Here is a 14,432-nt window from a genome sequence, read left to right as displayed (position 1 = left end):
ACTGTATATATGAACAAGTAAAAATTCTAAAAGGACTACGGAAAACGTACAAGCAATGCCTGGTATGAAAGCTAGGTGGCACCGATTCCATTTTGTTGTCCTCCAGCAGTAGAAGAGCTCATCCTGCAGGGGAACGCACAACAAGACTGATGGAACGCAAAGCCAGGAAGAGTTCACTTGCTAAACTTCCATCAACTTCCAGTTCATTCACATGCAGCTGGATAGAAAGGTGAGCTATGACTGCAGATGGAGCTGCTATAGGCCTGGTATTATTTTAATACATACACTATTTCCTTTACATAATGTATATGCATAGTAACTTTGCTGCTGATCCTTTGCACATAACCATTGCACACAAGGTTTCTCAATGCCTATTTTTTAAATGTTTGTATTTTAAAGAGCTATTCCAGAAAACCAATGAAAGCACTAACTTAGCTTCTATACAGAAAATTTACTGGGCCAAAGACATGAAGTTTACTAAGTCTACCCTAATCTGAGATCTTTGTTGTGTTCCACAACAGCAAGAATCCTCACAGGGTCGTGAGAACTATACTTCATGCATGGTGGAATTTCCTCTTTCCCGTTCTGGTGTTCCATCATTCCCTTTCAGACTTTCAAGGCAGGTTTGAAACTTTTTGGCTGCTGGGAGAATTTTCTTAGTACTGACTTAATTTTACCATCAGGCTGTGGGCATTTAATAAGTGCTCCAGAAGGTGGGCAGAACCAGGAGATTACCAGTACCTACAAGAAACTGAAATATCAGTGCGAGGAGTATAATTATTTAAGTGGTTAAATTCTACTTTCCCTCCATGTGGTGTTCAATAGGGCTCCAGGATCCATAGATGATCCTAAAGGTCAGGTCCATTCAGAGGAACCCAAAGATAAACAAGGTTTACTAGGTATAACTCAATCGAGAATGCCACTGTACCAAGAATCCATAGAGCACCTCACAGGGTCATGTGGAGTGTACTTCCTGCATAGTTGAATTTTGTTACTTGTCCTGGTGTATCATCAATCACATTTAGACTTTTAAAGGCAGGTCTGAATCTTATTGGCTGCTGGAAAAAACTTCTTAGTACTGGCATTTTTTTAACATTGGGTTTAGGGCCTTTCACAATTGCTCCATTAGGTGGGCAGACCCGGGAACTTTCAAGTACGCACAAGAAATCGGAAGATCAGCAGTTGAATTCTACTTTGCTTCCACGTGGTGTTCACTGAAGCTCCAAGATCCATAGATGATCCTACAGCGCAGGTTCTTTGCCAGGAACCCAAAGAAAAACAAGGTTTACTAGGTATAACTCATTTGAGGAAAATGCCACTGCACCAAGAATCCAGAGAGCACCTCACAGGGTCATGGGGAGTGTACTACCTGTATAGTTGAATTTTGTTTCTTGTCCTGGTGTATCACCAATCACATTTAGACTTTTAAGGTAGGTTTGAATCTTATTGGCTGCTGGGAAAAATGTCTTAGTACTGACATTTTTTTAACAATGGGTTTGGGGCCTTTTATAATTGCTCCATCAGATTTTCAGACTCGGGAACTTTCAAGTACCTACAAGAAACTGGAAGATCACTTCTAGGAGGATAATGTTTTCAGAAGATTAATTTTTGTTTCCTTCCATGTGGTGTTCATTGAGGCTCCAAGATCCATAAACGATCCTACAGTTCAGGTCCTTTGAGAGGAACCCAAAGATAAGCAAGGTATACTAGGTGTAACTGAACTGAGTAGAATGCCACTGCACCAAGAATCCAGATTGCACTTCACAGGGTCATGGGAATTGTACTTCCCGTATACTGTAGTTAGTTTAATTTTATTTCGTGTCCTGGTGTATCACCATTTACATTTAGACTTTTAAGGTAGGTTTGAATCTTATTGGCTGCTGAGAAAAATGTCTTACGTACTAACATTTTTTTAACAATGGGTTTGGGGCCTTTAATTACTGCTTAATGAGGTGGGCTGACCTGGGCACTTTCAAGTACCTACAAGAAACTGAAAGATCACTTCTAGGAGGATAATCTTTTTTCAGCAGTTGAATTCTACTTTCCTTCCATGTGGTGTTCACTGAAGCTCCAAGATCCATAGATGATCTCAGGTCCGTTGGGAAGAACCCAAAGATGCACAAGGTATATATGCTAAGCCTAACTCAACTGAGGAAAGTTATGTGGGAGTTCCTGACAAACCTTGATGTTCTCTAACTTTGTGTGCTCTTAGGGGGCAAACTTAATGGAGAAACAATCTTGTGGGTGGAGTTTGGCAGTCCTTGGTGGAGTTTTAGTACCTCTGGAGCATGACCTCTTTTGTATGGAATCTCATCTAGGAATGCTTGCAAAATTTGGACTTTGGGAACCAAGCAAATGGTGCAACCAACAGCTGAAATAAAAAAAAAAAACTGTTCATGTATAAAACATACAGAGAAGATAATGTGATATATTTAGTGTCATCACTAAAGGATGTCAAAACACTGTAAGAAATATTTTGGTATAATGCTTAAATTATTGTTTGATATTTGTTTCTTCACAAAAAGTGGACTGTTGGCCTTTCTTATGATATAATTCTTCTCTTGGTTTCTAGATGGAGCTCTAAAGTAACCTTTGAGTGAAAACAGATTATAGAGGAAAAAATCTTATTGATATATATGTCTATAACTCCATGAGCATGGATAATGGCAAAAATAGGATCACTGAAAGAATAATAAAGCTAACTCTGAAAATTCTCCATCTGCTATTTGAAGAGGTGAGGAGGATTCAGGGTGGGTCACGTGATATTAATTTTATCCCCACAAATAAAACAAGTAGCTGACTGGAGAGGTGAGGAGGAGTCTGGGAGGGTCACATGACATCACTCTTATCTCTATTAATAATGCACAGACTTGAATGGAGAGGCTAGGAGGATTCTCGAAAGGTCATGTGACATGACTGAAGAGATGGGGGATCTGTATTATTGATATGCATTTCTCAATTTCTAGGATTATATCATTATGAAGAAATCTGGGGATCAATTAAAAGTTAGCAGCCATTCCCATGTGTTACAAGGATGCAGCAAAAGTCTCAACATGGAGTCCCCATCTTACTTAAGTACATCTGAGAAAAACAACTACAACAAAATTCTAGAAGTCACCAACAAGATCACTGAGCTGCTGACAGGAGAGGTGAGCTGTGCCAGGAATTATAGGACATTATCCAGTAACAGAAAGTGTCTGGATGCTGATTATATCATTGTGTGTGTCAGGTTCCTATAAGGTGTCAGGATGTCACTGTTTACTTCTCCTTGGAGGAGTGGGAATATTTAAGTAGACACAACCATCTGTATCACCATATGACGGAGAATCAACAGCCCTTCTCATCACCAGGTAAGGGTGTTTTTAAAAACTTTGACTAAATGATAAACAGCGCCTGCCCCACTAAGGTTGTATGGCTTCCCCACACAGCCACGGTCTTATCTGACCTCATCCCGGACGAGCCTCCAAGTCACCAGTGTACCACACAAGAACCTGGATTACAGAAATGTCCGAGCTTAGTGATGCTAGGAGTTATGTTATAAAGTACATCTGTAATAGGGTTTGGCAGATGTGGTCTTTTAGAGGCTGTTATCAGACAGGAGTACCCCAAGATACAAACATGAATTTTAAAATTGTACTGTCTATTGGTAATTAGTAGTAGTTGGTAAATGCTAAGGCATCACCGACAGGCATCATACAGTATCTCACAAAAGTGAGTACACCCCTTACATTTTTTTGTAAATATTTTATTCTATCTTTTCATGTGACAACACTGAAGAAATGACACTTTGCTACAATGTAAAGTAGTGAGTGTATAGTGCTGTCCCTTCAAAATAACTCAACACACAGTCATTAATGTCTAAACCGCTGGCAACAAAAGTGAATACACTCCTAAGTGAAAATGTCCAAATTGGGCCCAATTATTCATTGTTGCTCCCCGGTGTCATGTGACTCATTAGTTTTACAAGGTTTCAGGTGTGAATGGGGAGCAGGTGTGTTAAATTTGGTGTTATCGCTCTCATTCTCTCATACTGATCACTGGAAGTTCAACATGGCACCTCATGGCAAAGAACTCTCTGAGCATTTGAAAAAAATAATTGTTGCTCTACATAAAGATGGCCTAGGCTATAAGAAGATTGCCAAGACCCTGAAACTGAGCTGCAGCATGGTGGCCAAGACCATACAGCAGTATAACAGTACAGGTTCTACTCAGATCAGACCTCACCATGGTTGACCAAAGAAGTTGAGTGCACATGCTCAGCGTCATATCCAGAGGTTGTCTTTGGGAAATAGATGTATGAGTGCTGACAGCATTGCTGCAGAGGTTGAAGGGTGGAGGATCAGTCTGTCCATGCTCAGACCATACGCTGCACACTGCATCAAATAGGTCTACATGGCTGTCATCACAGAAGGAAGCCTCTTCTGGAATCATGTCCTGTGGTCTGATGAGACCAAAATAAACTTATTTGGTTCAGATGGTGTCAAGAGTGTGTGGCAGCAACCAGGTTCGGAGTACAAAGACAAGTGTGTCTTGCCTACACTCAATCATGGTGGTGGGAGTGTTATGGTCTAGGATTGCATGAGTGCTGCCGGCAGTGTGGAGCTACAGTTCATTAGGGAACCATGAATGCCAACATGTACTGTGACATACTGAAGCAGAGCATGATCCCCTCCCTTCGGAGACTGGGCCGCAGGGCAGTATTCCAACATGATGTCGATCCCACACACACCTCCAAGACGACCACTGCCTTGCTAAAGAAGCTGAGGGTAAAGGTGATGGACTGGCCAAGCATGTCTCCAGACCTAAACCCTATTGAGCATCTGTGGGGCATCTTCAAATGGAAGGTGGAGGAGCACAAAGTCTCTAACATCCACCAGCTCCGTGATGTCTTCATGGAGGAGTGGAAGAGGACTCCAGTGGCAACCTGTGAAGCTCTGGTGACCTCCATGCCCAAGAAGAGGGTTAAGGCAGTGATGGAAAATAATGGTAGCCAACCACAAAAAAATATTGACACTTTGGGCCCAATTTGGACATTTTCACTTAGGGGTGTACTCACTTTTGTTGCTAGTGGTTTAGAAATGAGTGGCTGTGTGTTGAGTTATTTTGAGGGGACAGTAAATTTACACTGTTATACAAGCTGTATACTCATTACTTTACATTGTGGCAAAGTGTAAATTCTTTGTGTTGTCACATGAAAAGATATAGTAAAATATTTACAAAAATGTGAGGGGTGTACTCACGTTTGTGAGATACTGTACATCTGGTAGAGAGCATTCTTTTTCTAAGCTCAGCTTCACTGGGAAGGGGTGAGGGTTTGCTTTTATGTTGAAGTGTTTTTTATTTTGTAAAATAAAATAAAAAGGTGAAGCTTAAATCTGTTCTTTACCTGATATTTTTTTAACAGATCCTAGAAGTCCAGGCAGCCCATGCCAGTCCCCTAGTTCATCACAATATGGTATGGAAGAAGATTACGATCTTGTTATAACTACTACAAACTACACTTTAGTAGATGACCAAATTGTAGACCTTGCCAAAATGTCAACTATGTATGAAGGAGGACATTTCCCACACTTTGAAAAGCACATGGACACAAATTCTATGGATGGTATATCTAGAAATATTAAGAACTCCGCCTTTTGCATGGGTAAGTTGTATTCCCCGCTTGTGGACCACACGTATGCCCTTACTGATGCAAAGGCAAGGGCACTATTGCATAAACTAGGGTATCGGCCTGCCCTTAAATTGTATAGTTCTTCAGGGGGTATGCAAGGTTCAGCAGGAGATAATAAGGAATTACCTCTCTTGCGTGAAGAAGAACACCATATGCAATCTGTTATTTCCTCCCACGTAGACTCTATGGAGTATACAACAGTTCGCATTAAAGACGATCCCTACATATGCAAAGAGGAAGATAATCTTCCATATGCTGGCTCTTCCACTTCTGAAGAGTGTTATCTGCACACATCTACCCCTATTAAACAGGAAACCAATCCATGTCAAGAATTTCCCCCATATCCTAGCACATACACATCTTTAGCACCTGTACAATATAACTCTGTCCAGATTAAGGAAGAACCCATGTCAGGCGAGGAAGAGGTCCCTGCTGAAATTGAACTTTATGTTGACGGGACACACTGCCCATCCGACTTTTCAGAGAAACCTAAGAAGTCGAAACAGATCCATTTGAAAGATCGGCCACTTTCGTGTAACGAGTGTGGAAAGCATTTTAAGCATAAATCGGGTCTTGGTAGGCACAGGAAAATTCATGCCACAACCGAGCGGTACACTTGCCATGACTGCGGCAAAGGTTTCCTCAGCCTGACGAACCTTGAGGAGCATCAGAAGATTCACACTGAGGACAAACCATACTCTTGTGACGAATGTGGAAAACATTTTAGCAAAGCAACAAACCTCTCCAATCACCAGAAAATCCACGCGACCAAGAATCCCTTCTCTTGTGCTAAATGTGGCAAGCAGTTTGTCAGCAACTCCAATCTTCGACGACATCAGAAGAAGCATGAAGGTGACATGGAAACCACAGAGTTTGCTCGTTCGGAGGGAGGTGAGGGGTTCACCAACAAGTGCGAACAGCACCCTGCCATTGACAAGCCATATCAGTGCACTGAATGTGGAAGGTGCTTCATCAAGAGAATCAATCTGGTTAATCACCAGAGACTTCATACCAGGATGAATCTCCACTATTGTCAAGAATGTGGGAAGTACTTCATGAGTAGAGCCTATCTTTTAAGACACATGGAGGGCCACAGCAAGAAGAGGAGGCCATGTTCATGCCCACTGTGTGGTAAGTATTTTCACAATAAATTAGGCTTGACCATACACCAGCGGATTCACAAAAGCGAAAGGCCAAGTACCACCTCAGAATGGCGCAAAAGCTTCATTCGTAAATTAGGTTTCGTGATACAGGAACGCAGTAATGTGGGTGAGAAGCCATGTACATGTTCAGAGTGTGGGGAGAGATTCGAAAAGAAGCTGCAACTACTTCGGCACCAAAAAACACACAAGGAGGAGAAACCTTTCTCTGGCCGTATGGCTGAAGGAACTGAACATACCGACAAAGCAGATTTGGATGTAAAGCCAAATATCTTGAATAATGTGAAATAACAGAAGCTGTAAGGGGTGTATTTAAAAAAAAAAAGTTGTTGGACAAATGCCACAAGCACTCAACCAACCCTCACGAACCATGACCATATTTTGCTTAATGCAGTTATTTCCTAGGATCGTCAGCTCCATCTAGTGGCCTAATGTGGTATTTTTCCTGATTGAGATACTACAGGGAAAAATCATGCATTATGGTCATTGGATGGAGATGACAATCATATTGAAATCAACATAGCAAAAAATAAGGTCAAGACTCGTAGGAGCTGGTCAAATGCTTGTGACATTCGCCCAACACATTTTTATAAGTAGAACCCAAAGGGTCAGTCATGCCAGAAGTGATTTTTAGGTTATGGACAGAACCTGGTGGGCTCAGTGAGTCCCTATTGCTGCTTATATGCCACTCCAACTGTAGGATCCCCCATAATTCCCAACTCTAGTCAGGTAGACTCATCCTTTAAGGACGTTTCTTTGACTAGTACCTAGACCTACATAGGAGATATTAAGTCATTCCACTGTTATCAAAATGCCATTGATGGCAACTCTTTCTATAAGTTTAGGGGCCCTTTAGGCATTTGGGGCCCACACGCTTTGGCTCTGCTAAAATAAAGACATTCTCAAGTTAACTCAAGGTTATTAAGCTTAGTTTCAAATTTCTCCTCTGAAATCCATTTCCGCTGTTACAACATTTGGAAATGTATTTTGTAACTGGCTGTTCTACTTGTCTAATTGTGAAGTGATGAAATAAAACAAAAAATGTGGCGCTAAGTAGTGTCTGTTACTGTACAAAAACCTAACCAGAATGTAGCTCTGGGGGTCAGCAGCACAGTAAAAGTTTAATAAAACACCCAAATCAACAAGTGTAAAAAATATTTGTTATAGGCAATAAGCTAAAAAGTGTAGTTGTAAACATACACATATAAAGGTGCAAGTAGGTGAGTGTGTTCAACACGTGTATGTTAGTGGGTATCCCTAGATACCAAGATAAATAAATAACCTGGTAGCCACCAGGCCGACAGAAGATTCAGATGTAGATACAATATTGTGTATGGAAAAAAATATATGTGCCAAAAAAAATAATATAAAAAAACTTAATAAACATCTATACCCAAAATAGCACTAATAGACATGTAAAGTGTATGCATAAGTGTGTAAATAGGTATTAATATTATAACAAATAAAGTTATTTCCAATAAGAGTCCAACACTGTATACAACGTGAATCAAAAAAGTCTTTAAACAGCGTGAATCAGGAGGGTTCCTGAAGCCAAATTGGTAAGAAATTGACACCCCTGACAGGGAGAGATTAAGTTCACATGGACGTGTGTCAAACGCTCGTGTGAACGACTTCAATGTCTTCTATAAACATGTGAGATGAATTCGATCAGTATGCACGATGTTGGGGTAGACACTTGAACAATATTGATCGGAGCTTGCAAAATTGAAATGAGGAAGCTGGAATACCATTACCGGAACAGATGGACTCACAAGCCAGAGGCAGTGAGTCAAACAGGCTTGTACCGGAATTCGGTGGATGGGGTGGTTGACCTGGAGGAAGTAAGTGTGGAGCGGTATCCAGAGGAGAATCCGTAGAGATCTCTAGCCATTGCTCACCAACCTTCAGGAAATGGATGTTCTCTGACTTAGAGCTCCCCTAGTTGCACAGCTGTAGTGGGGTTACCAACCCTGGTCTTCAATCCTCTTATAAAAGGTGGAATTTCAGTCTTATAGATACAGGATTCCAATTAGGGATTATTTAAGTAGATAAAAAAGCGCTTTGGAATAAAACAGTAACTTCAGCAGAGCAAACCAACGCATTTCGTCTTAAAAGACATCATCTGGTTAGGTTTTTGTACAGTAGCAGACACTACTTAGCACCACATTTTTTGTTTTATTTCATCACTTCACAATTAGTCTATTTGTAGTGTTGGCACACAGTTGGCGCAGTATTTCCATTTATCTTTTTATTGTTCTACTTGTCTGCAATCTGCAACAGCCAATCAACAAATTGGAAAGGGCCCGTTGTCAAGGTACAACTTAGACCGGTTTCAAGAAGAGCTGCTTAGCTATAGGAAAAGAGAGCTCCAGTTGGGTGTTCCTGTGTTTTTGTTTGCACATTTAAAGGACAACTCCACCTTGAAATAAAACATTTTTTTTGGGTCGAACACTAGTAAAAATTACTGTATGTGTGCACTGAAAAATGTCTGCTGGACTAGGACTGTTTGCTCTTGTCACGAAAATACACTAATGATATTGAGAAAGACATTCCCTTCTGGCAGTGAGACTTTGGGAGAAGGAATGGAAGGGGCCACCAAACCTCAACGAATAATAGGAAATATAATAGATAGGAAAATGTTAAATGAAGAGCATTTAGGAAGAAGCTTTAATGCTTACATCTTAAGCAGGTGCTGCTTAAGTCCTTTTTAAGTGTTTTTTTTTTTTTTAATTTAAATAAAAATAAATAAAAGTTGGATTTTATTGCTGGATGTTTATATTTTTATTTTTATTTAAAAACTGTAATGGTGGCCATGGGACAAATGCTCCAATGGACTTGCTGTCATTCACCAGCCATGTATATAAATGCAAAAATAAATAAAAAAATCTATGCTTTAAAGTGCTTGTAAACCCTATTAATGTGCTTCTCTTATGTGTTCCCGTTTGGTCTGGTAAATTTGCCATTGGAAGAATTTTCTTATATCTATTGGATCGTGTCAGAAATTCAGAGATGTCCTGTGTCCTCAGCACACTTCCCATGTTATCTCAAGGAGTCCTCCTAGTTCTTTTTATGGACTACAGAACAATTACTCCCTATGAGTTGAGGAGAATGAGAGGGAATCAGTAGTTTAACAAAAGGCAACTGGGCAGAGCTGACACCATTTTTGCTATCTAAGTTCAAAAGAGGAAATAAGGAGCTGAGTACAATTCTGGCACATCAGCAGACATTTTTTTTTACTCCTGTACTTCTCTATTTAAAAAAAAAACACACCGGACCGGACAGGTGAGGAGGATTCTGGGAGGTCACATGACATCACTCTTATCTCTATTAATAAAACACAGACCTGACCGGAGAGGTGAGGAGGATTCTGGGAGGTCACACGACATCACTCTTATCTCTATTAATAAAACACAGACCTGACCGGAGAGGTGAGGAGGATTCTGGGAGGTCACATGACATCACTCTTACCTCTCTCGAAGAGGGAAATAAGTGACGCTCTTACTTCATCCTGGTTCACTTATAGAAATTGAGTTAAAATTTCCTGACATGCTGCTAGCGAATAATAAAATATGCCCCAAACACATAAAGAGAATAAAGATGCAATTTAGTTGTCTTGGAATGAAGTTAGTTTACAGGGGACTTTGCAATGCAGCACCAGTACAACTTAATCAGATTGATGTTCAGATCAATGGTCAGATGACATCCTTCACAGATCCTTCAACGAGGTTCAGTAGGGTAAAGTTCTGGCATTGTTTTTACAGCTTCAAACAAGGAACAAAAAATGGACAACGCTGTGCTAATATTACCACTTAATGAGGCCCTTCCTCCCCTGCCATGGGGGTGGGGGGGGAGTGTCTCTCTTCGGGAGAGCCCCTAACCAAGTACTCAGTGGTCAGCTGAGGATTTCTGCACAGTACCAGATTTATTTGGTTATCTGCTCACCTAAATCCATTTAAGCACAGTCAAAATTCTTATGCACTGATGAAGGAGTAGTGGACCCGGAAACGTGTTGTCTTTTTTCTGCTATGAATCAGTTTTATCATTAAATTACCATGGACTCTTGGACATTTGTTTGGCACTCTCATTGGATTGTATGGATGTGGATTCTCAACTCTGGGTCCTTGTTCCTGGGTGTAGTCGAATTTTTTTGTGGAGTGCTGCTGAACAGGAGCCAGTGGGCCCGATGACAATTTCCATGACCCTTACAAAATCTGAATCCAGCACCCTGTTTGTTCTTGTGTTTGGGCTATTGTATTCTGACAGCTGGCACCCGGCAACTGTCAGAATAGCTAATTTCTGTAGGCACTGTTCGACCAGCAATTTTTCTTCTGGCTCCTTGGATCTTGAGGTTGATTGAGTCTGGTGATGCCAGTAGGCATGAGATATGTCACCAGCACACCAGGGAACTCCATAAAGGGGTCCAACGCTTTATTGAATGATCACAGCAGATAGCAACGAGCCCCCAGGACCCCTTCATCAGGCATGTCACCATGAAGGGGCCCTGCGTGGCTCTGAAACGTCGCTATCGTCTGCTGTGATGTGTTCATTCAATAAAGCATTGGACCCGTTTATGGAGATCCCTGGTGTGCTGGTGACATATGTCTTGCCTTGAGGTCTTTCCAGTCTCCAGATGGTGGTCATTACAGCACCGACTTTACTCTTCAGCAAAAGATAGACGAATGGCAGCACTCCCAAACGATGCAAAAAAGGCTTTATGTATCCAAAACATATAAAAACAATCCACACGGGCAGGGGAACGAAGGCAGGTGCGTTTCACACGAAATTGTGCTTTGTCAATGCCAACGTTGCAGACTGCCTCATCAGTAGTCTGCTTGCTGTGGCAGGGCATGCACCCCACAGTTGCAGCATCCTTTGAAGCTTATGGTCGTTATACATCACCTGGGAGCAGCAGGGTTTTTTGCATTTACTCTACAGCAATTTTCAGGAACGTGTGCGTTGGGAATATTGCTTTGGATGGTGCCAGTAGGGCCATACAAAGATTGAATTTTGCAGGAAGCTGCCAAAAGTTAACCTATGTATGCAGAGGCGTAGCTTGAAGCTAGTGGGCCCCGATGCAAAAGTTGACCTGGGCCCCCCCACTACTTCTACCGCGTGTGCAGATACACCCACCACACGCCAACATACTCAAAGTGGCTTAAGAGTTTTGAGTTCCCAGAGTTCCTCCTTACATTAGAGGACAGGGATCACGGCTTGAGAATCAGAGGACAGGGATCAGAGAATCCCAGCTAGTGACTAGAAGACACCAGTGACATCGGTCCCATCGTGGCTACAGGACGGCACTCTTATCCTCTTAACTCGATGAGCTTGGTTACCATTCCATGCTGCCAGCACACAGCACAGACACTTCCCCATCCTGGGCTGCTCTCACCCCATGCTCCTCTCCATTCAGGAAATGGCTCACAGCTTCTACCCAGCCAATGAGAACAGAGGGGCGTGGACTGTAGAAGCCCAGTACTGTAGCGTGGCTGTGGGACCCTAGGGCAGATTGGAGCTGGATTTTGTGGAGGATATGATAATATGACAGGGAGGCTGCAGGGGCCCCCTGGAGCTAGGGGCGGTGTTGCAATTGTGACCCCTGCAAAACCTTATGCTATGCCCATGTATGTATGGCCAGCTTAATGAGCATTTCTTCCAATGAGCACCAGTGCTATGAATGTCAAGGTGGCTAGGGCTACATGTGGACCTTTGGTCTTTGCAGTGTGGCCCTTGGGCTCCAGCAGTGATTTGTAATGAGGTTCTAATATCAGTGATCTCTAGAAGTTTCATGTAACATTTTCCCGGCCTATGACTTTCTCCTGCAGCATGACTCCGGTCTACAACCACTTCATTAGCACAGTCCTTGCCCATTTCCTCTAGTAAGTCTTCAATCCATAACAGGTTGCTGTAGCATTACATGTAATAACTAATACATGTAGCCCTTTGGTGATGTCAGGGGCCACCTTTAAGGGCTCTGTCCTTAGTAAGTTGCCACCCATTGATCTAAACCCTGTATAAGCTTTGTATTAGAGTAGACTTTACACAGGGGTTAATGATATGCTTCCCTAGTTAATGTGTTTGGGCCTGGAGATTGGCTTCTCGGGTCTAAGCACTGGATCCTGGGAGCCAAGGGAGAATGTCACATGCTCCTCCCATACCGAGAAGGACTAGAGATGCTTAGGTGACCTCCAAACAAATCTCCAATCCAAATTCCTGCTATTTTGTACTCCAGTGAGCTGCAGGCTGGGTGTGCCTCTTTACCCCCTGAAGGCAGCTGTCAGCAACAGCCAGCCCAGCTAATGGAGGGGGTGGGGGGTCACAAATACTAGCTCCCAACTGTTGATCACTGTCAGGGGCCAGAAACACTGTATTTCTGGAAATATAGTATCCTCATTGTGTAGATCAGTGGTCTGCAAACTGCGGCCCGCGGGCCAGATGCGGCCCTTTGGTTGCCTTTATCCGGCCCTTTGGGCACTATTCTTTACACTGAAAACAATAATGAGGCACTATTCTTCCCACTGACACCAATGATGGCGCACTATCCCTCCCACTGACACCAATGATGGGGCACTATTCCTCCCACTGACACCAATGATGGGGCACTATTCCTCCCACTGACACCAATGATGGGGCACTATTCCTCCCACTGACACCAATGATGGGGCACTATTCCTCCCACTGACACCAATGATGGGGCACTATTCCTCCCACTGACACTAATGATGGCGCATTATTCCTCCCACTGACACCAATGATGGGGCACTATTTCTTCCACTTATACCAGTGATGGGGCACTATTCCTCCCACTGATAACAATGCTGGCGCACTATCCCTCCCACTGGTGTGCCACTATTCTCCTGCTGATACCAACGATGGGGCACTATTCCTCCCACTGACACCAATGATGGGGCATTATTCCTCCCACTGACACCAGTGATGGGCCACTATTCCTTCCACTTATACCAGTGATGGGGCATTATTCCTCCCACTGATATCAATGATGGGCACTATTCCTCCCACTAACACCAATGATGGGGCACTATTCCTCCCAATGACGGGTCACCGTTCTTCCCACTGATACCAATGATGGGGCACTATTCCTCCCACTAACATCAATGATGGGGGACTATTCCTCCCACTGATACCAATGATGGGACATTATTCCTCCCACTGATAGGTCGCTATTTTTCCCACTGACACAAATGATGGGGCATTATTCCTCCCACTGATCCCAATGATGGATCATTATTCTTCCCAATGATGGGGCACTATTCCTTCTGATTGTGACCACATGCGCCATGTCATTTTGTTACTCCCTCTGACCATTAAGCCTGAGGCATTGTTTAAACCCACTGACACTATGGCATTTTCAACTCCTGTTGGCCACACTCCGACGCCCCTAAAGCCCGAAGGACAGTAATCTGTCCCTTTGTTGAGAACGTTTGGAGAGCCCTGCTATAGATGTACAATGAACTGTAGGATGATACCGTAACAGTGTCTGTAGTGACTTGTTGTTTTTTAGGGGCATGTAATAGGGATGCTGGGGATACCATATTTGATGGTTTACCAATATGGTGTACAAATGTGGCCTTTCCTATAAGTTC

At 42.6% G+C, this 14,432-nt stretch overlaps 1 protein-coding gene across 3 annotated transcripts; it reads left to right on the top strand.

Moving 5' to 3' along the window:
* Positions 1 to 152: 152 nt before the first annotated feature.
* Positions 153 to 9,841, top strand: LOC141106579 (uncharacterized). 3 transcript variants are annotated; one of them, XM_073597469.1, is made up of 6 exons: positions 270 to 2,124; positions 2,213 to 2,464; positions 2,573 to 2,734; positions 2,967 to 3,149; positions 3,230 to 3,350; positions 5,405 to 9,841. In XM_073597469.1, the coding sequence occupies exons 3-6, from the start codon at positions 2,651 to 2,653 to the stop codon at positions 7,120 to 7,122; spliced, it is 2,106 nt and encodes a 701-aa protein (XP_073453570.1). In that variant the 5' UTR covers positions 270 to 2,124; positions 2,213 to 2,464; positions 2,573 to 2,650; the 3' UTR covers positions 7,123 to 9,841. The 3 variants fall into 3 exon arrangements, with proteins under 3 accessions (XP_073453567.1, XP_073453570.1, XP_073453568.1); XM_073597466.1 differs by lacking the exons at positions 270 to 2,124; positions 2,213 to 2,464 and adding an exon at positions 153 to 229; XM_073597467.1 differs by having other exon boundaries at positions 270 to 2,464.
* Positions 9,842 to 14,432: the final 4,591 nt, after the last annotated feature.

Source organism: Aquarana catesbeiana, linkage group LG08 (assembly GCF_042186555.1).
Source record: "Aquarana catesbeiana isolate 2022-GZ linkage group LG08, ASM4218655v1, whole genome shotgun sequence".
In the NCBI taxonomy this organism is placed as follows: Eukaryota; Metazoa; Chordata; class Amphibia; order Anura; family Ranidae; genus Aquarana; species Aquarana catesbeiana.
This window is presented reverse-complemented; position numbering and strand designations above follow the sequence as displayed.

Coding starts and splice junctions, on each gene's coding strand:
- LOC141106579 (XM_073597466.1), top strand. CDS start 2,651: ATGAGCATGGATAATGGCAAAAATAGGATCACTGAAAGAATAATAAAG. Junction 2,735..2,966: donor TCCATCTGCTATTTGAAGAG/GTGAGGAGGATT, acceptor CTCAATTTCTAG/GATTATATCATTATGAAGAA. Junction 3,150..3,229: donor CTGAGCTGCTGACAGGAGAG/GTGAGCTGTGCC, acceptor TGTGTGTGTCAG/GTTCCTATAAGGTGTCAGGA.